Here is a 24795-nt window from a genome sequence, read left to right as displayed (position 1 = left end):
ATGGTATTCTTTCTGTTTGCTGTGTTTCAGAGGTAGGTTTTGCTTCCAAGGATCCATCCTTCATATTTTAGCTTCTGTTCAAGAAAAAAAGAAAAACTAGGCTTTTGCCTGTCAGAGTTGGAGAAAAAGGCTAAAAAATAATGTATAAATAAAAATTAATGCTGGATAATTCTTACATTTCATCTACCTGCTACAAGAAATTACATGAGGAACTAAATAAAGAATTAGTCGTTATTTAAAATAATATATATTGAAGTTATAGCAACCCAGTGTGGTGTGATGGATTGAATGTTGCTCTAGAACTTCGGGCACCTGGGTTCAAATCCTTGCTTGGCTGTGGAAGCTTATAGGAAAGGGGAGACAATAGTAAACTACTCCTTAAACATCTCACATATTTTAAAAAAATCTATCAGGCCACTCTGAGTTAGAGGTGGTTTAATGGCATGTAACAACTACATGCTGAAATTACTGTATTTTTCCGTTTACAAGATGACCCAAAGTATAAGACGAGCCCCGCCCTTTCATGGCTGCTTCAAGATCAAAGCGGTGTGAGTGTGCTGCACTTTCACGGCTGCTTTACCCTGTGGGTAAGCAAAAGGCAGGGAAAGTGGCTGCCTGCTGTGTATAAAACAACCCTTAATTTTTGGTCTAATTATTTAAGTAAAAAGTCTTATTTTATACATGGAAAAATACGGTATATAAAGAGGAATATACTATATAGCAAACACACCCCAAACCATCCTGTTGATGAAAATTCATTCCCTTGTTCTAACATTTGCAAATGCAGAGCAAACTTATTCATGGACCATATAAACAGCATGGAATAGTGATAGTTTTCTTACTAACTCAACAGGATCATCTCCTCTAATTCCATGTTCCTGAGGGAACCTGTGGCTCTGCAGGTCAATGTACATATTGTTGGTCTGGCTGGTGTTGATGAAATCCAGCAAAATCTGGAGGTCATAGATTCCCCACATCTGGGGAAGAGCAGAATGGAGAGTAAGCCACAGTGGTTCAGGATGACAGGACATTCTTGGAAAACAAGAAGTCAAAACATCCTTAGAAAAATCCTTGGATGTCTATAGAATAACATGCTAATACAAAAAGGAACATTTGCTTGTATTACATGTGTTTATTGACAGATAATTTACAAGTTGGATATGCAAGAAAAAGTTGCAATGCGGAGTGCTCCTGTTCTGTATTCTAGTCAGTCCTCCATACTCTTCCCCATGAAACTCCATTCCATTTCCTCCCAATCCATTTTCTATCCCCCCTCTCTGTCAGTTCTTATTGAACTGTTTTTGGGAGCCCTCTCTTGGAGCTTCCCCCCTAAATATATATATATATTTAACTGCTGGAGATAGGTGGGGTAACCATAAGCATTCTGATGCCTCTCTCTTGCTATGGGTACTGCTATATGAGCAATACTAGTAATCTTGGGATAGAGGAGATGACGGTAGGTGGAAGTATTGGTAGTAGAATGTATATTTATTTAGATTGACTCAATTTGGAGAAAAGAGGTTACAGTATACCTAATCCCCATTGCAATGAACTGGGATTTTAAGTACCACTACTGTCTGGATCTGCACATTTCTCAACTAAGTGCAGAGCTGGATGTGAACTGCAGCCAAGCAATACCCAGTTTTCCAAGCACCCAATCCTATTTGCAAAGTGTCCAAACATTATTTTTGGAAAAGACATATTTGGAGAATGTACACCAACATGCTTTAGTTAACGGAAGAACGATGCATGCAATTAGCATTCAAGCAAAAAAGCATACTTTTTTAAAAAAAATGCACATATGAATGCATGTGAATTTCTGTGCTGTGGAGGTGGGGGCAAGAGCTGAAACATGTTTCAGGATGGAAATCTGAGAACATAGTTTAGCCCAACGTTTGCTGATTTTGTTACTTAGTTATCCCTGATTTCAACAGATGCTTAAGCACAATTGCCCCCCATTAGTGAAATACAGTAGGACCCACATATCTGTAGGGGATCAGTTCCAAGCCCCCTGCAGATACTGAGAACCACGGATAGTAGCAAACACATAGCAAATACTGTAGGACCTTGTATACTCACACAGGAACAATAATTGAATAAATAAATAAATAAATATTTAAAGAAAAAAAGCACCTCCCACCTCCTTTATGTTCAGCTGCCCCAGCAAGCCGCTGTCGCCACCACTTAGTTATCCAGACATACTCTTCCAAACTGAGGTGATGGTGGAACTCTTTCTCTCTCTCCCCCACTGAGCCCAGAGAATGAAGAAGATTCACTTGTTTGTGTGCACACATGTGCTCCCATCCAAAATCTGATTCAGTGGATATGGGGGTCCTACTGTATATATGGTATAGATATATAGGTTCCATACATACAGCGGCTCCTAGAGTAACAAAAGCAAAAAAGGAAAAACCATGGTGGTGAATAATTGTTCACGTATATTAGTATTCATGTGCCTGGGGCCCAGCAGTCAGAAAGGGAGAATAATCTGAAGAGGTGGGAGAGCAGCTCTGAAGGGCACCTGGATTTAACTAGATCAGTGTGGTATTAATTCCTACTTGGAAATCTACAAACACTTTTTTTAAAAAAAATCTATGTATAAGAGAAAATAGAGATTAGGCATACAAAATTAAATACAGGCTGGACAAAAAGCAGGATTCATTTGCCCATAAAACATGTTAGGAGTTTTTTTTTAAAAAAAACACATTTTAACAGATGTGTGCACACAAAGGACTACTTTAATAAATTATCCTTAATGAAGAATGAATGTTATCCCCCAATAAACTAATGGAAACAGTCCTGCTGATTGGAGAGGCAGTATAACACAGCACAATCCTATGTCGGTGGCATGATTTCCATTTTTATGAATAATAAAAGAGGAAGAAAACAGAGTCACCTCCTGATCTGAAATGGTTGTATAAAATAGTTTATAAGCTGTGGATCCTTTGCGACATCTTTCACTGGTTACTTGGCACAACTTTTGTGGAAACCCCTCCCCAAAAGAGGAAAAGAAAAGGAGAGTGATAAGACAAACAGCTCTCAGGAACTGCCCCCAGCGCCCTTTAGTTGGTTTCATGGCGAGGTTTCACTTAAAGAATGCATTTGTGAACTCAGTGTTGGTTTCATAAGATATTTTCATAGCTTTCTTGCCATGCTTTTCCATTCATAGAAGACTATCAGTTTAGGGTTTCTTTTTTTAAAAAAAAAAAGGAAAAGAAGCTTCAAATCAAAGAATATGGAAATATTTAGGTTTCTAAAAATCTGACAGTGATCTTTCTGAATGCTGTATATACTTATTGATAATGAGCACATTAATTATGTAAAGGCAGTGATGCAGAAGAACCTAATTAACTGTCGTTTTGTCAGCCTCCTGATTCCTATACCTAAAAGGGAGGTGTGAATTTCCATAATAGTTAAGGAGCTATGCAAACTGTTTACCAGAGGACTTTGAACAGTAGCAAAGGAGAAGCACAACCCCCCCCCCAATAATTAATGGGACATTGTATTGACATGAGCTGATCATTTTTTTATTGGTATTGGGCTGTTTGGAAAATGAAATATTGGTTCTGCTTGTGGGTATGCACTGGAGGTAACAAGCAGTGAGCCTAGTGAGGGAGCCCATGACTATTGCCATTTGCTTGCACTGATGCCAAAGTTAACCTAGTGTAGGAACAGAAACACACTGTGGCTGTGGTCACACCAGTGAAATGTCCCCATCTTCTCTTGTCTTTTACTCCCTGAGCAGTCACTCATTGCGGTGACTTGACATCTATCCCAGGGTGTGCCTTCTGATGTGCTTTTGAATTACTGTAACATTTCCCTAAACTTGATGTGATATGACTGGTTGCACTTTGGTATCGGAACATTTCCCTCTGGGTTGTTTATGTCTCTGGGGCCCATTTTAATAAAAAAAATCATTACATTGATGTTTTGGCAACATTTCCATGTTGGTTAAGAGTTTCTCTGCTGCGTTTGTGCCTCTTGCTGCAGAGAAGCTCATTCTCATTGCAGCTCAACCACAAGGTCAACAAGAGGAAAACATGAAAGGGCTTAGGAGGGGGAGCACCACTTAAGTTTCCCATTGCATTGACACTCTGCTCACTAAATTTAAAATAAACAAAGAAAAATTGAAGGGACATACAGGCAAATATTACTGGCAGAAGTAACACAAGGTGGCTTGCCAGAAAAAGTATTGATACAGCCGTACACACAGAACATCACTGTAAAAGTGTTCTGCAATAAATCCGGCAACAAGCAGAAGCCTCCAGGCAGGCAGGATTTGATGCAGAGATTAGCACGGAGGCAGATCAAAAGATTCAGTAATGGCCACACATTGTCTGACCAACAACAACAACAAAAAATCAAAATCAATGAGAAAGGACTGGGAAACATTTCGCTGGTGTGACCATGGCCTCGGAGTTGACTTGAAGGCTTCCAGTCAGCAACTAGATTCTGACCCCCCCCCTTTTCCTCCTCTCTGTATTGAAAGTCAGTGATGTGTGCCTAGAAAGAGAACCAATGGTTTTGCAAACCTTTGTGAAGTATGGTTCCAATCAGGGCTTAGGAAAGTTACTTTTTTTGCCTGACAGTTCCCAGAATCCCACAGTCTTGAGGGGCCCTGGAAGTTGTCATCCAAAAAAGCAACTCTTCCAAGCTTCTGATGCATACTCAGCTCATGGTGTATGAGGGCAGAGAAGTGATGGGGTAGGGAAACAACAGGGAAGTAGTAAAGAGAGAGGACAGCATTTGGGGATGACCTTAGGAATGCAGGTAGTCTGGCTGGAAAACATTATGTCTAACAAGGTTTCCATAGCAGGACTCTAAAGGTGTTGCAGCAAAATTTTCAGACTTCAAGAGTCTTCATCAGCTAGATTGTCACACTGTTCTTTTTGGAACTGAAACCGTTTTAGTCATTCTGATTGACAGCTGGTACTAGAAAAGGATCCAAGACATATGCCATGATTCTTAACATTCATAGGAAACTGCTAGGAAACGTTGCCCAAGGATGTCCCATGTGGCAGCACCAGCATAGTGATGACACCAGTCTCTGTTTCTCCTTTTTACTAAGGTCAAGTATGGCAATGACCTTCGTGAGCCTCTTTCAGCTGTGATACGCTAGACTAGGTTGAGTAAACACCAAGTCTCTGGTTTGGATGCACTTTTCGAACCATCATTTTTGCAAATGAATGCTTAAGTGGTGACTGTGATCTGAAGCTTTTTACCTGCTTTTACCTTCTTAGCAGCTCTGCTGGAAGCCAAGCATCTGCTCTGGAGACCTAAGTATTTCTCTGTATACTAAATGTGAGGCTGTCGGTGAAAAGGACTATCGACTGGTCCAAAATACAGTTGTTCATCTGTTGATGAATTTAAGCCGCTTTGAAACATCTTCATTCATTGCCAGTTAGCTTCCATATCTAGTTCCCAGGACTTCCTTAAATGGTCCACATCCCAAATATCTCTACCCTTGCCATAGTGGCCCTAGAATAAACAGTACCAAGTTGCTGTGCCAGTTTAACTCCCAGTGCCATCACCACCAGTTAACTTGGAAAACTGAGTATATATTTTCAGAATGCAAATGGCTTCAATGTATACAGTTGCAGGGGGGAGAGAGTGCAAAAAACATACATTAGTTGATGGGAGAAATGAACACACATTTCCATGTGGGAGCCAAAAAACCACATCTCACAACCTGAAGGATGAAACAAGAATGCAGTTGGATTCAAAGAAATACAACCCAGATGGAGAGTTTTTTCACAATCCTAATGGTGGCCTCTCCTTCAAAAATGAGAGAAGTCTCTTCAGATTCTCCCCACTTCCACATAACTGTTTGAAGAACAAAGAATTGTGCTAGCATCATAATTTACTCCCATTTTAGCCCATGTACTTGCACAGACAGCATCTTCTCTTTCCAGATACACATGCATCTACGGCCGCCTTGTGTCTTAGTCTACAGAGGAGATTCCTCTATTCTGAAGGAAGACTTGGGGAGGGGGAAGCTTGATATTTTCACTTGGCTATTGTTATGCACATACCTAATTTCATTTACTTTTGGGGAGGGGCACTCTACACATTTCATCCTGTATAATCTGACATTATTATTTGATTCATAGGCATCCTGTCCGCAGAGATTAATTAGCAAGCCAGTTTGAAGTGTGCAAGTGGAAATATGATAATTAGTTTTCTGACAATGTTCAACACTTCAGGTTGCTTGATAGTTCTTCATTTAAAGCAAGTAAGCAAATCTTTCTAGAGCAGCCTTGAAAGAGAGGTATGATGGGGCTTAGCCTAGTGAGGATGTCTTTCAAGCAACTCTCGTAGAAAAGGAAGGAGAGCTTCTCGTTGATTGCGTTAAGTCTAATGGAGTCCTTCCTCCAATTTGGTATCCAAGGCATGTGTGTGATCAGACAGGGATGTGTCCTGCAGTTTAGTCTGGTTTGGGGACAGGCTGGTTTCCTCCTTTTTCCAATGATCATATGATATATGGGCCATTCTGAAACATCCCATCCCTGATCTATGCCTATCCATACCTTTTTAGGTCCTTGTCAGGAACTACACTTTTGTTTTGGTGTGCTTGAGGTCACTTCACAATCTTGGGAAATTGAAAGCTGCCTCTGTGGAGAGGGAGAATGAGGAAGAAAAGGTTTTGTGTGTGGTGTTTTTAAAACCCCTTTTAAGGAAGTCCACTAAAAGTTAGTCAATGATTTTCTTTTTTTAGAGATACAGCTTTTAGACATGATTGCTGTGTGTCCTCTGTGTCAATCACTCAAGCATTACATGACAAACTCTCAGAATTTGTTTGCCCCATCTGGGAAATCTATGGAATTATAATATTAAAAACAGCAAATGTCTAAGAAAATAGAACTGGGAGCATGCAAATCCTTGGCAATGAGCCAAGGGCATTACATCTGGCTCAGTGTTCGAACTGTTTCCCTTAAACCAAAGTTTTATACCATCTTTGCCCAATTAAGAGTTCTGGAAAACTCAAACATTCATCTTTTTTGTAACTCTGAAAAGATCCAGTAAAGGCATTGCCCAGCTTTGTTGCTTGGAAATTACTATCCCAGAAATGGAAGATTCAATCCTTTTTTCTTGTAGTTTCTATAGATAAATTTCCATCAACTAATGAAAGTGAGCCAGACAGCACCACAACATTCTGATCTACCAGTTAGTAATCCCAAATTCTTCAGTTTAATCAAATTTGGTACCAGTGAAGTACATCAGCAATTATACTAGCTTTTTAGGCAAATAAGATTATGAACTGGACTTTCAATCCTTTTGGAAACATCAACATTACCGATATACAACTACATTCCACTCAGAGATCTTCAGGATATTTTAGTTTTTGGTTAACTACAAGTTGGAACAAATGGAGTAATGGAAATGGAGAGGTTGTACAAGATATATTTAAATAATACAAAATGCATTTAAATAATCGTCAAATAATTTGTGATTTGAAATATCTGCATCAAAAATGATTTCTAGATATGTGGTGATGTAATTCTGAATCAAATTGCAACTATGACAATGAGTAACTACTTTTGGAGTCTTGAATCCATAGCTGCACCTAATTACTTTTAAAGTAACTTTTCTAATTGAAACCAGAAAAGAAAATGCCTGACATAGTCTCTCATTACACTAAGCTGAATAGTGCGGCTCAGAGTACATTCAACCTGTGCTTGGCCTGACTTTAGCCCACAGGTTTGGTCTGTGGTCTGGTTTTAATGAACCTTGAAGAGTTGCCTGAGGTTGGTAGGTCCCCTGACAAATATTAAACAGCTGGAATAAACAAGCAGTTCTACATGAACGCATAAAACACCCCATGTTTTGTTCTCAAGGAAAAATAGCAAATGAGTGATAGTCAGTATTCAGAGATGTCTGACATTAAACTCAAAGTTTGGCTGTTGCTGCTGTTGCTTTGCCAGGCTAAACAGCATTAATATTCATTAAAAGTGAATTATCTGTATTTAAACCAAATAAACTGTTTTGTGCCCTTTGATTTATCTTACATTTGATGTGAGCCAGTTTAATATAAACATTAGAATATGAGATGCGCTTTGAATGTTTGTACAGTCCCAATGTTTTAAATACAGCTTTCCCCCAGGTATGTATATGTGTCTGTACTGATGGACTGGAGGATCATATATATATCACTCCCACATAGGTTTGTACTGTGTTGCAAGCCATGTCTGCAATTTTATACATACACGCATATATATATATATATGTGTGTGTGTATGTATAAAATTGCAGACATGGCTTGCAACACAGTACAAACCTATGTGGGAGTGATTCCCAATGGACTCAATTTAACATCCTTCTCAGTATACGGGTGGTACTGATGGACTGGAGGATCTTGAGACACTCTTTATTAGACACTTATTAGGGAATAAGTCCCACCAGATATAGTAAGATCAGGGTGTAAATAGAATTGTCCTTTGAATGAGGTTTAATGAGATCTTAAAAGAGAGTTTAAGTATGGATGTGAATGAATGAATGAAGAAATCTAACAGGGATAATTGATTAATTCAAAATGTGATTTTAGGGGAGAGTTTTATGGATACCATGGGCCACAAGAAAGATGAATACTTTACATGGGTGCAGAACAAATCAAGCCTGAATTCTCACCAATAGCTAACATAACTAAACTGGGGCTGTAGTGCTTTTTACATGTCATGAGAAGACAAGCCCATTGGAAAAGATAACAGTTATCATGAGATGGATGAACTCCATAAAAGAACTAATGGCTCTTAGTTTGCAAGACTGGTACAGGGCTGTTATGATGGGATATTTTGGAGGCCATTCATTTATTGGATCACAGAAAGCAGGAAATAATTAGATGACACGTAACAGCAGCAAAGGAGATTTTAGGGTTGATATATAAAAGTATCCGTTCATTGGTTCCAGGCTGCAGAATGTTCTTAGTCAAACGCTTATGTCTGAAGTCTACAATAGACATTCACCTTGATTAGAAATTCAACCAAAAATCTACTAAAACTAGGTTTAATCACAATTGTGAGAAAATCATATATCTAGGAAATTTGCTGAAGTTTGAGAAGACATAATTTGTTTGTAGCTGCTGTTTCACCTTTTCCCTCTTGTGTGTGACATTTCCACCCTTTTTCTGAACACATGCCATTGATCAAAGGTCTCGTTAGCAAGCAGGGCAACTAGTATGGTGTGTATACTTGTAAATTACCCCAGGAGTTAATTAAGATCAAGTTTTCCCATCATTGTAACTTACACAATACTTGAGTTTGTGCAGTTTGAGAATGTTTCATATGAGATTCTGGAACAATTAACACTAGAAGTTGCACCTTTTACCTTCTTTTGCTACAGACTTGTAAGTTTGTTTACCAGGCGGATGCCCAGATGCAAATGTTAACAGTTACATCGGATTATGTTACTTGCGTCACACCTGGGGTGAGAGACCCTCATAAATCCTCACTCCTATGTGCCTCAGACTGAATAAAAGGTTCTGTCTTGAAGTGATTTCCAGTTCCTTCCTGAATTTCACCATCCCTTGCCAAAATCAAGCCAACGTAGCAGCTATCCCTGATAGAATACATTTTTTGCAAAACAGAAATTTTGAAGCCAAGAGAAACCAAGGCATCGGCTGTGCATGAGTGAATAGTTTACTATTAGGAAATTGCTAATTACTTTGTATGATAGTCTTTAAGAAGAGGAAAGCAGATGTTTGTTACCAATACTGGACATGTGGATGCTACTGGAAAGAGCAACTTCACATCTCAGCTCTAGCAGTCTCTCCTGGCAACACACGGTAAACAGGTGACCTGAAACTTCATCCGGAGTTTCTGTCCCCACCCCTCCATCAAATGACAGCTGATTAAGTGGAGCAGAAATAAGAAAACTAGAAGGGTAATGATGTCACATTTCCATTTTGTGTTATCACACGTTGTCAGAGACAAACGAAGTGATGCTGGATGGTTCTTCTGAGCATTAGCTCTACAGCTGCAGAAACATGACTTGTTCTGGCCATAGCTGGTCTTAATTAAGTATTAAAAGAGTCTTGGCTAAAGGGTAAGGAAGACCCTTGTACAGTGAGAAGCACAGCTATTTTTTTTTCTCTCATCAGCACAGAGGGATTTAAAAAATTATGTTGATCTTGGAGATACTTTGGTCAAGTTCAACACTCCCCCCCCCCCATATCAATAAAATTCACATTATCAGAAATGGTGGTAATTTTTGCCTTGTTGAACAAACTAATGAAATAGTTGGGTTGGCTGAACTGAATCAGCCCTATCCTTTTGTTCTTGTTATGTGCTTTGCTTAGTTTCTTGAAAGCAAAAAAATACCATTTGTATACAAAGTCATTTTGTACACATTACAAGAAGCCATGACTTCAAAAAATAAATTTACTTGGTGTCACTGTCTTCCACTGGAGCCAAGATCTCCTGGCAAGATTGAGATTCTTTAACAAGCCCTGTCACCATGCTGAGGTAGACTGTCTCCACTAATTTTGGCCAGAGTTAACTTCTTTCATATCAGCAAAGTGTCCTGCATATGTTTGGTCCATCTCCCCTAGACCTTTACTACAGGGCATGCTGGCTGACATATATATATATATCATATATATCACATATGCATGAATTTCTGGGAGACTTATAAAGAATACTACTTGTTAGAACTATTATTTCATAACATGTACAGTGGTGCCTCAACTTACGAATGTCCCAACATAATGACCATTTCGAGTTACGTCCAGCTCTGGCTGCAAAATTTTGCTTCGACTTGCGGCTGGAGCTTCCAGTTACAAACAGAAAGAGGCAGGGGAAAAATGCAGGAATCCAAATTGCTAACCATTGGTAGGTGAAGAGACTGCTTCTTTGTATCTCTTTCGTCCCAACGGTTAGATCGGAGGAGGCTTCAGCCAGCCTGGTAAGGTAAGGTGCTGCATTCTGCTTTTTTAAAACTGTTTTGGGTAGGGTTTGCAGCGTGGTTTTGGGCTGGGTGGTGGGATTATATTTCTATGCCATGATGAGTCTTGCAGGGTTTGTTTTTTGGTTTGTTTTTTCCCATTTCCAATGGGTCTTGGGGGGTTTGTTTGCTTTTTGTTTTTTTCCCCATTTCCAATGGGCCTGGAGGGGTTTGTTTGCTTTTTGGTTGTTGTTTTTCCCCCATTTCTGATGAGTCTTGCAGGGTTTGTTTGCTTTTGGGTCCCCCCCCCATTCTCCAATGGGTCTTGCGGAGTTTGTTTGCATTTGGTTTCCCCCCCCCCATTTCCAATGGGTCATGCACAGTTTGTTTGCTTTGTGCTTTGCCTTTTTTGCATTTCTGATGGGTCTTGCACAGTTTGCTTGCTTTCTGCTTTTCTTTTCTCTTTTTTGCATTTCTGATGGGTCTTGTATGGTTTGTTTGCTTTCTGCTTTGCTTTTTTTTTTTTTGCATTTCCAAAGGGTATTGCACAGTTTGTTTGCTTTTTTTCTTTTTCCCTTTGGACGAAACAGATTAATCACATTTCCGATGGGTTTTGCAGTTGTGGATTTTTTGGTGATATTTTTCCTTCGGCTGGATCGGATTAATTGCATTTCAATGCATCCCTATGAGAAATGGTGCTTCGACCTACAACCATTTCGAGTTACGACCAGAGGTCTGGAACCAATTAGGTTTGTATGTCGAAGTACCATTCTACAATGATATGGATGATAACATATATATTAACATATAAAAACATTGAATTAGAAATGCAAATGGGGGGTAGTTAGATAAATCGATAAATTAAAACTGAAAAACAAAGTTGCAGAAGAGAACAGCCAAGTAGGACAATGAAGTTTCAAGCACTCCATTTTGCTTTTGAGAGTATTGTATATCTTCCAGAACACTGATGTGCAGGCAAAAGGTGCTTTCATCAAAGAAACACATACCTTACCTAACATTGGTCTAGTGACTCCCCCACATTTTAATTTTCTCAGCAAAATGAAATGGCTCTTTTCTGTAGGAAACTGGCTGTTGTTTCTCCTTCACTTTCTGTTTCCCCCCATCTTTATGTTCAAAGCCAGTGCGACAAATAGCATGGCTGAGAAAAGACCTATGATGAATCAGCTCGGAGTACCACAAGCTGACACATGGCAAGGCCATTTCCCCCCCAGTAGCTAGCACCCAAAATATTCTGACATTGATTGAACATTGTAGCCAAGTTCATGGAGGAGAGCTGCTGGGCTGATAATAATGTCGGCTTGGAACACAGTCACGGAGAGATGGATTTGGACTCACTTGCCTTCTGAATTATGGTTGTCATTATTTTTTTTGCACAGCTCTCCGAATCTCCAAATGAATGAATTTCACCGGTTTAGTAAATATTGTCCCTTGACAGCATATCCCGAGAATGTGACCTTGATGAGAGACGTTGCTAGCATTATTAGACTTTTTGTTTATTATTTATTTGTTGCACTTTTAAGCCACCTTTCTCCCTGCAAAGGGGCTCAAGGCAGCACACAGATCATTATAAAAATATAAAAATAAAACAAGATAAACAAACCATTAAAACGTTATTAAACAATGAAATATTTAAATCATCATCTAAAAACAAATCAAAAAGTGTAAAAGTGTTTTTAGAAATGTACATTAAAAAGGATACAATCAGAGTAAGAGTAGGATATCTATGTTAAAAATAAAAAGTGAAAGTTTAAATATTAAAGTAGGAATTAAGTTACATCTGTATCAGTATATAAAACATGCTGGCAGTAGGCATGTACCCCGGTATCTTTTTCGAAAGCTCTTTGAAAACATTCCCTATTGTTTTTTTAAGGTTCTCAACAATTATTTGTGAATTATTTATTATTTCGACTTTCATATTATTTATTTATAAATAAATAAATAATAAAAATTAAAGTTCTTTTATAGCCATGTTTGGACATTATGCCTGAAAATGGGGTGAGGACTAAATGAGTAGTGGGGTTGCAATTAAGCCTGCTCCTCCCAACATCAAGGCACATCCAGGAATCACTCAAACATCCCTATCTGCAGAATAAAAGCCTGCAGAACCTTATCAGGATTCCCAGTTGTGGGAGCAAATAATATGGTCCACCACAAAGCTAAAGTTAATTCCTGTTTTCCCTAGTACTTGACTTAATTTTTACAGTTCCCCTACCACTATATTTAATTGGTTTAACTGACCAATTATAGTAAATTTATTTGTTACTTTGGCATCTACCTGAAAGTGTCAAGATTGATGCCATATATTGCCACCAAGATTGCTCATCTTTTGGTGACAAGAGGATGTAGTGTGAGAGACCTAGTGAGCTGAGTATTGATTTGGGCATGATGGAGTGAATAAGAAAAAAGTTTGCACATGTTATCTCGGGTATTTTCCCAGGGTATTAAATTGGTGCATTCGTTGCAAACAGTAGTCCTGATAAAGTCTCCTGTCCATCTTGATGGTTGGGCCTTTCTATTAAAATGACACATAAGTAACCTATTATGTCCCCCACCCATGGAAATTCAAATGTACCTATCAACCTGATGAAGTGTTTGCCTGGAGGGAAGCATTGTTTACACTTTCATTCCATTCCTCAAAAAAGTGGAGAGGAGATTCTAATTATTTTTCCTACTGTAAATTAATGCCAACAATGATGCTGAGCACCTATCTTTATTGTTATATATTCGGGAAGGTTAACTAATAGAACTGATCCATCATGAATTATGCAACAAGCATGTTATGACAGGCTTCCTCCTGATTTTATTTTGCTGCTCTTCATAAGTAGCCACTAACATTTGCTAGCTTATGGAGAAAGCCAGAGAGTTCCAGAAAAAGATCTACTTCTGCTTCATTGACTACACAAAAGCCTTTGACTGTGTGGACCACAGCAAACTATGGCAAGTTCTTAAAGAAATGGGAGTGCCTGACCTCCTTGTCTATCTCCTGAGAAGTCTATATGTGGGACAAGAAGCAGCAGTTAGAACTGGATATGGAGCAAGTGATTGATTCAAAATTGGGAAAGGACTATGACAAGGCTGTATATTGTCCCCCTGCTTATTTAACATATATGCAGAATACATCACGTGAAAGGCTGGACTGGAGGAATCCTAAACCAGAATTAAGATTGCCGGAAGAAATATCAACAACCTCCGATATGCAGATGATACTACTCTGATGGGAGAAAGTGAAGAGTAATTAAAGAACCTCTTAATGAGGGTGAAAGAGGAGAGCACAAAAATGGTCTGAAGCTCAACATAAAAAACAAACAAAGATTATGGCCACTGGTCCCATCACCTCCTGACAAATAGAAGGGGAAGATATGGAGGCAGTGACAGATTTTACTTTCTTGGGCTCCATGATCACTATAGATGGTGACAGCAGCCACAAAATTAATAGACGCCTGCTTATTGGGAGGAAAGCAATGAGAAACCTAGACAGCATCTTTAAAAGCAGAGACATGACCTTGCCGACAAAGGTCCGCATAGTCAATGCTATGTTTTTTCCAGCAGTGATGTATGGAAGTGAGAGCTGGACCATAAAGAAGACTGACAGCCAAAGAATTGATGCTTTTGGTGCTGGAGGAGACTCTTGAGAGTCCCCTGGACTGCAAGGAGATCAAACCTATCCATTCTGGAGGAAATCAACCCTGAGTGCTCACTGGTAGGGCAAATCCTGAAGCTGAGGCTCTAATACTTTAGCCACCTCATGAGGAGAAGACTCCCTGGAAAAGCCCCTGATGTTGGGAAAGTGTGAGGGCAAGAGGAGAAGGGGATGACAGAGGACGAGATGGTTGGACAGGGTCACCGAAGCAACCAACTCCAGGAGGCAGTGGAAGACAGGAGGGCCTGGCGTGCTCTGGTCCATGGGGTCACAAAGAGTCGGGCACGACTTAACAACTAAACAACAAGAAAAAACAGAAACAATTTCATTTCATTTACAAAACTGAATAAAATGCCTTTGTCAGCAAGAAAGAGTCAACCCCTACCATGTTAATGTTTTATCAAGAACTTTATCAAGAATTTTACAAAACAACATTAATGTTCCATAATGACTAGAGATGATGTTTTTAAAGGGTTGGATCTCAATCTCAATCTCTCCCTGTCCTCTTTATAATGTCACATCAAGAAGAATTAGTGTAAGGTGGTGCACAACTATTTGCATGACTTTTCAAAGATGTGCGACCAGGTGTAATAAGAAAACCAAAGTGAGCGGCCCATCTCTGAACAAGCATAACTCGTGGAATTTTCTTTCAATTCTATTTCAAATAACCTGTTATTAGAAGAGGAAATTCTTTACATTATGAACATGTCTAATTATCACAGCAAGAACCTTTTCACACCTCCTATAGTTTAAAAATTAACTGGCTTTGTTTTCTGATCAGGAGATAAGCAGAGGCATAGTTTGCAAGTATAATCACTCAGTTAAAAATGTCTGCCTAAATCACATCTTTAGGACACCAACCGATTTTGGCATCTAAGAATGAGTTATCGGTAGCTTATAGTCTGATCCTGTGGTTTTTGTATCTTGCTTTTTCTAAATTTTGTATCTTGCCATTTTTGGTATCTTGCTCTTTTTCTAAGGTGAGTTCTTAAATTTACACTCTGTTTTCTTTTCTTGGATATCTTACTAGTTGACTTACTAGTTGACTCTTGTGCAGTATAAACCCAAAGCCTGGGCTCTTGCTTATATGGCAAAGTGTGCATGTGCAGGAGTGGCGCCAATGGCCCATTGAACTGCGCAGTGTTTTTGCTTCCCTGGCCCTGGGAGAGAAGCAAGCAACCCGGGCCACGTGACCTTTTTGGCGGGAACCGGCGCTATATAAGGTAGTGCTGGTTCGTAGTCTAGTCCTCTTTCGATTCTGACACCCACCCGCCCACCCTCTTTCTAGTGTGTCTTTTGGGGTCGCCTGTTGTGGGGCGACCTCTATCCTGATTGGCATTGGATGGGGGGATTTTTCGCCTATCCCACACTGGAAAAGGGTTTTGTTGGCATTTGATGGTGGTTTTTTTATAATCGGTCACACTGGCAGGTAGTGCGGGAATAACTGGTTGTCACGGTGTCTCCCTTTTGTAATTATCATAAAGCAAACAGCGCGTCAGTTCTGACGGTTCTGCTAATCGTGCGATTACAGGGCCGAAGGCGGCTGGTGCGCTGGACCACTTGTGGACCAAAGGTCATCAAATACGATGGCTAGAGGTCCAGGGTGTTTAATTGAGGCCTTCCAGGTTCCTCCGGTCGTTAGACAGTTGGAACCTGGGGCCTGGGACTCACCCATTGACTGATATGGAATTATTTGGCGTTATTTCCCCGCACTACCGCAGGCCCCCTCAATTTTTTAATTGGTTTATTTGGTGGCATTTAATTTCGTTTAATAAAGTGAGGCCCATATTTAAATCCAAAGAATGGTTGTCTTGCGTCTTCATTTCGGGGCCTGGGGGAGCAAATGTGCTAGTTTCTGGACTAATAAGAAAAAAAAAACTATGGATTGCCAAGGAAATATATCAGATTGAGCAAAATCCCCCAATTATCTGTTGTTCCTATGGAGTCTGTTCTTTGAACATGGAAATGCCTGCTGGTGTATATACAGGTGCTATGTTCCAAGCATGAGGAAACAGGCTGTTCCTTAATTATTTCCATCACAGGATGTCACAAAAATCATTGTAAAGGTAGATAATCCATATTAGGAAGATGCTGTTTCTCTGTTGATAAATGTATTCTATGCATTAAAAGTAAATTATTTTGAGCAGGATATCCTTCCCATGCCTTGCAAATTCCAAAGAAACGAAACAAAATAAAATGAAAAAGACAAAAACATGTGGCACCTTAAAGACTAACCATCATATTTTTTGTGTGAGCTTTTGTGGACAAGTTCACTTCATTCCTATTTTCATATGGGGAAAAAATGAAATGCTGGATGCAATGCCAATACACATGTAAAACATACCCAAGGCTTTGGTGAGTGGAGTCTTCTTGTCAAGGATGAGCTGAAGATCATTAAGATGCATGTGAGTGGTCTCTGTTGTGGACTGTAACATTCCCATAGGAATGCAATGAAAACCGTTTAATCCATATCTGCTGTTTTTCGTTCTTAAATCGAGGCGCTGCTCTTAAGTCAAAGCATTAGTTCCCATAGGAACTAATGCAAAGCCGGTTAATCCATATCTACCACTAGGGGGCAATTTTTTTCTTTTTCTTTTGATTTAAGATGAACTTAGGTCAAAAAAAGGTCAGGAAAGGGGTTTTTTGTTCTCAAGTCGAAGCAACTTTTTGCGAACAGAGCAGTTCTTAACTTGAATCATTCATATGTAGGGACGTTCTCAAGTCGAGGTACCACTGTACGTATATTCTGGTTGATTTAAGCTGGAGTCCTGGTCCTGAGCACTTTTATCTCTCTCATTCCAAATCTGATCTTCCATCTGCAGCTTTTGTTGCAGAACCTTGTGAAGTCACCTCGCCATCCTGGCCTTGACTTTGAAAGTTTCTGTCTGTTCTCCTTTGTATTCTTCTCCTATGTACATGTTGCAGAAACTGTGGGAGCGCGAGCTGTCACATCAACATGCAGTCAGACTGAACAGGAGTTCTGCCATTTTTGCTGTCCAGTTTGTTCTCTGAATATGAGTTTAAAGAAGAAAACTGAAATATCTCCAGCATTTGGGCTTTCTGTCAATTCTGAAGAAGTTCATTTACTTTGTTATTGTTAATGTTGATTATGATGGTCTGATTAGAGATTGCTGCAGCTTGGAGACAGGAAGAAAGGACCTGAAATGGGAAAATGGGTTATGGGATCCTACGCTGATGGAAAAGCTTACTGAACAGGTTCCAGCAGCATGTTCTGATTATCTTCTGTAATACATAGTTCCCATTTATTGATTATATGACCTTCTAAAGAGGTGCTTCTGTTCTCCTGTACTCTCCTGAAGACGTATGGGAGGATGTCCTTGGTTGATCATCCCAGTCAAGGCTCCTCTAGGTGGCCACCCTGAGGGAAGGGCCATAAATCCTCTACAAGAGGTAGGGCCTTCTTCATGGTGGCTCCAACTTTATGGAACCAGCTTCTGGAGGAGCTCCATCTAGCCCCCTCCCTGTTGACATTTAGGAAGCAATTAAAGATGTTGCATTTCACAGAGGGTTTCCACACTGACCCTAGTTGACCACCTTGCCCCCCCCTTTTTCCCCTCCTCCCCCTCCTTTTCCACTGTCTGCTCTGGGTTTATATTAGTCGGTCATCTGTTTCTTAGAGTTATTCTTGCTGCTTTTAATGTTTCTACCTTTATTTTTGTTTTCTATTACATGTGTTGTAACTGCCCAGAGTAGTGCCTTGACACTAATGGGAGTGGGATACAAACAAACAAACATGCAAGCAAGCAAGCAAGCTTTGTTTTGGACTTGCCTCTGTTTTTACATTACCTCTGCTGAAGCTTATGGGTAGGTTTCAATGTTATAAGCTTTTCTCTACCTCTCACTTTACAAACTGGCACAAAGCTGTGCCTGAGTACATAGAGGGAGGCTGCACTGGAAAGCCCCATTCAAGCATTATCTCAGTTTTCCATCAATGTAATATTTTCTAATTATAAGAACTTAATTCAGCTGCAAGGGCATTCACATCAACTTAATTTCAGGCTGAAATTGTTACAGCACAATTAAAAGCATCATGTGCCTCTTTTAATTAAACAATGCTGTGAAATATTCAGCATTTTGAACCTGTCTCTGCCTGCCTGTTATCACTGAATTACTGTCCTTAATTTGTTTTTTTTCTGCCGAAAGATGGAATACACTTAAGAATTACTGGATTCTGCCCTGGCATTTTGTGGTCTCTTGTCAGCTCTTGTGAAACTAGATCATAGCTACCTTCAATGTTTCTGACGTGTCATGTATGCACAATCTCTTGTCTAGTCTGTCTTAGCAAATTTATGAAACTTATGAAGGAACAAGTGTACTTTAAAAAAATTAATTTAGGCTCTGGTCACACCAGCAAAATATTTGCAAATTACTCCTCATGAATTTTGACCCCCTTTTTTTGGTTCAGACGACGCAAGGCCATTATGGGTTCTTTTGTTGTGCTATCTCTATATCCAATCTGTGCTATCTCTATATCCAATCCAGCCCACTGGAAGGCTATTGCTATACAGTGGTGCCCCGCATAGCAACGTTAATCTGTTCCAGGATTAACTTTGTTATCTAGATTCGTCACTATGTGGGGGGGGAACCCCATAGGAACACATTAAAACGGGTTTAATGCATTCCTATTGGGGCGAAAACTCACCGCTATGCGGGGAATCCTCGATCTGGCCGCCATTTTCGCTACCCAGTAAGCGAGGGCAGGGTGCGAAAACACTGCGGGCAGCCATTTTGCGGATGAGCCGGCCATTTTGGAACCACCAATCAGCTGTTTAAAAAAACATTGCAATGCGAAGATCGGTAAGCAAAACACTTACCGATCATCGCAATGCAATGTTTTCCCTATGAAAACATCGCAATGCAATCGCTTAAGCAATCGCAAAAAACGCATCACTATGCAAATTCGTCATTAAACGGTGCGCTCGTTAAGCGAGGCACGACTGTATTTATTCTGTGTTTCATTGTGCAGTACAACTGACATCCCATTGAGTGTGCAGTCCAAAATTGATTTATTTCCTATGGATCTGGCATGCGGTCCCACCTCCCTCACCCACTACTGTTTGACTCACCATAATTTTTAAAATTAATTTTCAAATGGAAATGTCAGCATGTTAGTATATTTCTGTCAAATACATAGCATCAGTCCCCCTACTGTCTTTTGGGTTCTCCTCCACAGAAGGTAATGAAGCATGGAAATAGAAAGAAATGGCCCAGATCAGGATGTGGCCAGCAAGGTTGTTTTGCCAACGCATTGAAGTACCCATACAAAAGAAAAAGAAAAAGAAAGGGAGGGGGGGCAAAGAAAGGCGCAACACAAGGAAGGGGATATGTCCTGCTTGAGGGGTGTCTTGCGAGGAATCTGTCCCAGAAAACAGCAGGGAGCCATTTTATTTACCCGGCGGCCATTTTGAAACCACCGATCAGCTGGAGGAAAATCATCGTTTTTGCAAAGAATTGGTTCCCGAAGCAGGGAACTGATCATCGCAAAGTGAAAAACCCCCATTCAGACCATTGTTTTGCAATCACAATTGCGATCGCAAAAAGATCGTCGTAAAGTGGTTTCGTTGTAATGGGGGGCAATCGTAATGCGAGGCACCACTGTACATGAACATGGTACATACCTTGAATTGATGTACATATTAAAACTGGAAGGAAAAAGATGAAGGAAAAACTGAAACACCACACACTACAAGTTTTGGATTTGATGAGAGTTGTGCCACAGATTTTATCTTGCCCAAAAGAGTTGGTTTCCTGCCCTGCTTTTGTGAAGTAATTGAATACTAGCTATTCTTCTTAGAAATTATTCAACCAACAGATCTTCTGTGCCTTACTAGGTGGTGGTCTATGACTATGTTTGGGAAGGCCATGCCAAGAAGTCCAGCAGTAACTTCCATCATCAAGATGAAATCATAAAATCTGCAGGAAACCCAGGAGCCATCACTGTTCACGTGGTAATATACACAGTTCACCTCAGTGGCTTCCAGGAAGTTTACAGGCAATTTCTTAGACTGCCCAGTGGTGCTATTGTTGAGGTAAGTCTAAAGATCTGTCATAAAGTAATGGGCAAATGCTAACAAGCTTTTCAAGCATGTATTGAAGATCATACTGCATTGGGGATTCTGAACTCTATTTCAAACAAACAAATCTAAAATTCATGAATGCATATGAAAATCACAGTTGGAAAATCAGGTTGTTGGTTTTTTGTTTGTTTTGTTATACTATGACTCCTAGGAACTCCCAGTCAACATTGTTGGTGGCCAAGGATTCTAAGGAATTCTAGGATTTAGAATCAGAAAAAGTAACTTCTTCTTTGAAGTTTTTGCAAACATAACACCATATATTTGATAAGAATGTTAAGGTAGAGAATTGATGTTCTCCCTTCATTTTCATATCATATAATTTTTGCAGTGATAGAGAAAGAACTATTAGATACTTAGCTATATGCAATACATTGCTCAGTTAATTCTTTTTAAAAATAACTAAGGCTTAATTATTTTAGATTTCACTTTTAACAAGGGAAAAACTCACTCCTTTTGCAGTATAACTAGAACTATTACAGTTACAGAGGTGTGGCCTTATTTGTTAGGTATAGTTTATAATACAACTTAGTGGTGTGCAACATTCTGATGTGCATGTTTTAATGACTAAAAGTAGATTTCATACCTTTTGAATAATGGAAAACAAACAGCTACCTTTAAACATTATAATTACAATTGTAACCAGCTATTTTGGGGGGCATTGGTTCTTGCCATTCTTACTTTTGAAAATGATTTCACAAACTAGGCAGAGATGAGGTGAAGATATTGCTCCATTTTTCATTTCAACTAGAATTTATTCTGTTTGTATTTCCAAGCATCAAACACAAACAAAAATTTGCAATCATAAGTTTGTGCAAGCACACCCGAAAAAAGTTTGAGAAATGTTTGCATTTTAAAGATGTTGTGAAATGTATTCAGACATGCTGTAATCAGTGAAAAGCAACACATGCTTTTTGAAAATTTGTGGCACTAGCAACTAGCCAATGGTTATTCTAAGCTTTGCTAGAAATCTTTTCTAGAGACCAAAACTGAAAATACTTACCGTGTCTAATTAGAAATAAGGATTACTTTGTTGAACAGGATCTGTTCCCTATATAAATGAATATACTAGGAATGTGAAGAAACCTCACTAAGAGTCTGACTACACCATCAAATACCTTGGGATTAGCTCTGCTTAAAGAATGAATTACAGTAATTTGAAGTAATTTTTCCTGCCCACATGATGCAAGAGCTGAATCAAATCCATCCAGCCCTTTTTTGCTCACAAGCAGAGGGAGGGCTAATGGTCATCACTCTATCCGTGGTAAGTGTACCTGCCACAGGTAAATAGGGCCAGAGGACAAGGTAAATGCAGGGGTTCTCAGTTAGGAGGAAGAGCTCCAGGCATTATTGCCCACTGTCTCCTCTTCCAATAAGTGAATCTCTTTTGCCTGTTCTGTCCCCTGTTAATTGTCTTGCATGACAATGGGTGGATTTTTTTAGCACTTTAAATGCATTTGGAGGCCATCCCCTTAGTACTATTATTGCTGACTATATACCGCTGTTTTTCAAAAGAGTGATAACACGGAACGTGCTGATTTTTATCTTGGCTTCTGTGGACTTGAGTGGATTTCTTATTAAGAAGGCAAAGATAAATTATTGTAGCTCAATGAGAAATCAGTTTCTTATTAGAGGACAAGGAAAGCTTTAAATTGTATGGAAACAGGGTTGTATTTTCTCAACCGGACGATTGTTATCTAGGCAAAACCAAAAAGCAAACCCCCAAAGATTGAGCTACTCTAAACAGAGAGAAGATGAAAGGGTGACCCTCCTCCCGCCACCATTGCTTGAAAGGAAGCAAGTGGTAATAAGATCAGACAGTTTAGGTAACTAGCCTATTACTTCGTGAAACCATTTACATCCACCCATATGCTGTGAATGATGCTTAAGCTCTCGTGTACATCTTGAAAAGTGAATAAAATCATCTGGGCTTATTTGGAATGCAAGATCAGATACAGTATGCTGAGTGACACTTAAAAAGAATGAAGCGGTAACTGTAGGTTATTTTCTGAAACAGTCTTGACACTAATGCTAAATTATAGCTTGGAATTATCTAGCATTTCTACCTTTATGAGGAAAGGCTTTTTACATATTTAACATAATTCTAGGGAAAATTTACTGGCATTACGCATAAAGATATGTACACTGTAACCAAAGGGCATGTATATTCCCCACTAGAACACTTTCTGCAGTATTATTGCCATTTGGTGTCACTTCTTAACAAATATAAAATATGATTGGTAAACAAACTAGACTCTAGATTTAAGCTGACAGCTGTTCCTTCTGAAGTAACATGCAGATATTTAATCTTAGGAACACCACGGCTGTTGGAGAAAAGTCTCCTTCTATTAAGTGAAAGGACGCATGCCTTCCTGCATGTTTCTTGGATTTGTTTGTGATACGTTTCCTGGGGAAAGGAGCAAAATATCTAATGTTTTATTCTGAAAGTAGCTCCCCTACTGTGTTGCCCTGAGCACCTTAAATATCACCCCCACCACAGCCACCACTGCTACCCTACAGATCTAACTTCTATTGGGACACAGAAGCCTCTTCTCTATCCTGGCCTCACTTATGATTTACCCCATTTAGGGGTAATTGTTTAGGTTGCCCTCTTTGGAAAGTTTTTAGCAGCTTATAGAAGCATCGGTTGGTTAACTCCAGAACTAGACTCACCTAATCAACTTCAGTGCTGTGTAGTTTGCAGGGGAATCCTGCCTTCTTGCAAAGCCTGTGAATTGGGTTGTGCATCATTTGAGTAAATGTGACCTTCAAGAAAATTGTTCTTTTTTCCATACACACAACTTCCCCTGTTCATATGGAATCTTGGACATAGTATTTAGCTTGAAAGGTGTGTGGACTGATGAAAGAAGGGCTGCCCTTTCGCACTGTTTTTGGCCAAGACATGGTGTAAAGCCATATTCTGCTCCCTAATGCTATGGAACCAGTATACCCATGTGACAAATTTGCAACAGGATGGCTATTAATGTTGTGGTCACCCAACTGCTGAAGACAACATCTAATTTGGAAGACAACATCACCCACATGCAGGTACATGGCTATTTCCTTGTTCTCAGTAGTGTGGATCAGGGTTAAGTGAGTAACTCAGTTGCACAGTTTGCATTGCAAGATCTGTACATTTGGCACAGATAGAAATATAATTCTTATTTCTCTGCTTCTTATGCTTGTTCATTCTCCAACACACCTGTGCCCCATGATGCAAGCCGGTGAGGCATCTGACACTGGCACTGTGAGATAAGACTCCCACTCACATGGACCACAGGCTACTGATGCTCCAAGATATATATTCAACCTGCCAGAACTAGATTTATTTTGTACACATACTCCTATATCTAAAAATGGGTACTTTAATGCTGTGCTTGGGATGTATGGCTGAAATATTGTAGAAGTTGCAATGACAGAAGGTCCATTGCATCAGTGGCATTTTGGCGAGTTGACTCCTCTGTAGGTTCCATTGATTCAAAGGGACTAGCACTAGTTATAACTTGCTACTGGATTTCAGGCACTGAGTGGTTGCAAGATGAAACTGGTTTCATTCTTTTGTGCAAAGGTTCTTGAGTAGACTGGATGGAACCTTTCTCCTGGAAAACAATTCTCTCCTTGACATCTTATTTTCCTCATTAAATTGTGGTAATTATATATCAGTCCCATGTGTTTCTTTACTATGAAGGAGGAAGAGGAAGATTTTTTTAAATGTGGATAATTTCATGTCTAATTGCAACTACACATAAACAAATATGGAGTTCATATCTAGAGTTTGTGTTTTTAATGTTTCTTTGCAATATTTATTTAGCAGATCTTATTGCTGATTCAGGTAAGAAACATTTAGTCAAAGATCAAAGATAAAAAGCAAAGCAATATTAGTTCTGTTAACCTAAACAAAATTATAACCTTTTCAAAAAGTACCTTGCAGCTACACAGATTGACAAAATGCATCAATTATAATTTTTGCTCAGTTCTATAATTACAGGATGAAGTGAACTTTTGGACAAAGTTGATTAATTAAAATGTATTGCCATTGAGTCACTTTCAGAAACAATTACTTGGGCTTCAATTAATTTAATATCCAGACTAAGTCCAATATGTTCACATATATTTGATACATGTTTATATTTATACATGTTACCATTTATTGTGTGCAAATTT

General features: G+C 39.4%; 1 protein-coding gene and 1 long non-coding RNA gene across 3 annotated transcripts in view; one reads left to right on the top strand and one right to left on the bottom strand.

Annotated features, from left to right (window-relative positions):
• Positions 1–24795, bottom strand: part of LOC144589216 (uncharacterized) — a 641777-nt gene that overhangs the window by 576920 nt on the left and 40062 nt on the right. The window lies entirely within an intron of this gene.
• Positions 1–24795, top strand: part of LOC144589214 (uncharacterized) — a 45344-nt gene that overhangs the window by 6846 nt on the left and 13703 nt on the right. For both annotated transcript variants that reach the window (XM_078393431.1, XM_078393432.1), the window contains exon 2: positions 20389–20586. In XM_078393431.1, the coding sequence (XP_078249557.1) occupies positions 20389–20586 (198 nt within the window). The remainder of the gene's footprint in view (positions 1–20388; positions 20587–24795) is intronic.

Source organism: Pogona vitticeps, chromosome 4 (genome assembly GCF_051106095.1).
Source record: "Pogona vitticeps strain Pit_001003342236 chromosome 4, PviZW2.1, whole genome shotgun sequence".
Taxonomy (NCBI): domain Eukaryota; kingdom Metazoa; phylum Chordata; class Lepidosauria; order Squamata; family Agamidae; genus Pogona; species Pogona vitticeps.
The sequence above is the reverse complement of the archived record's forward strand: the minus strand, read 5'-3'. Positions and strand labels throughout refer to the sequence as shown.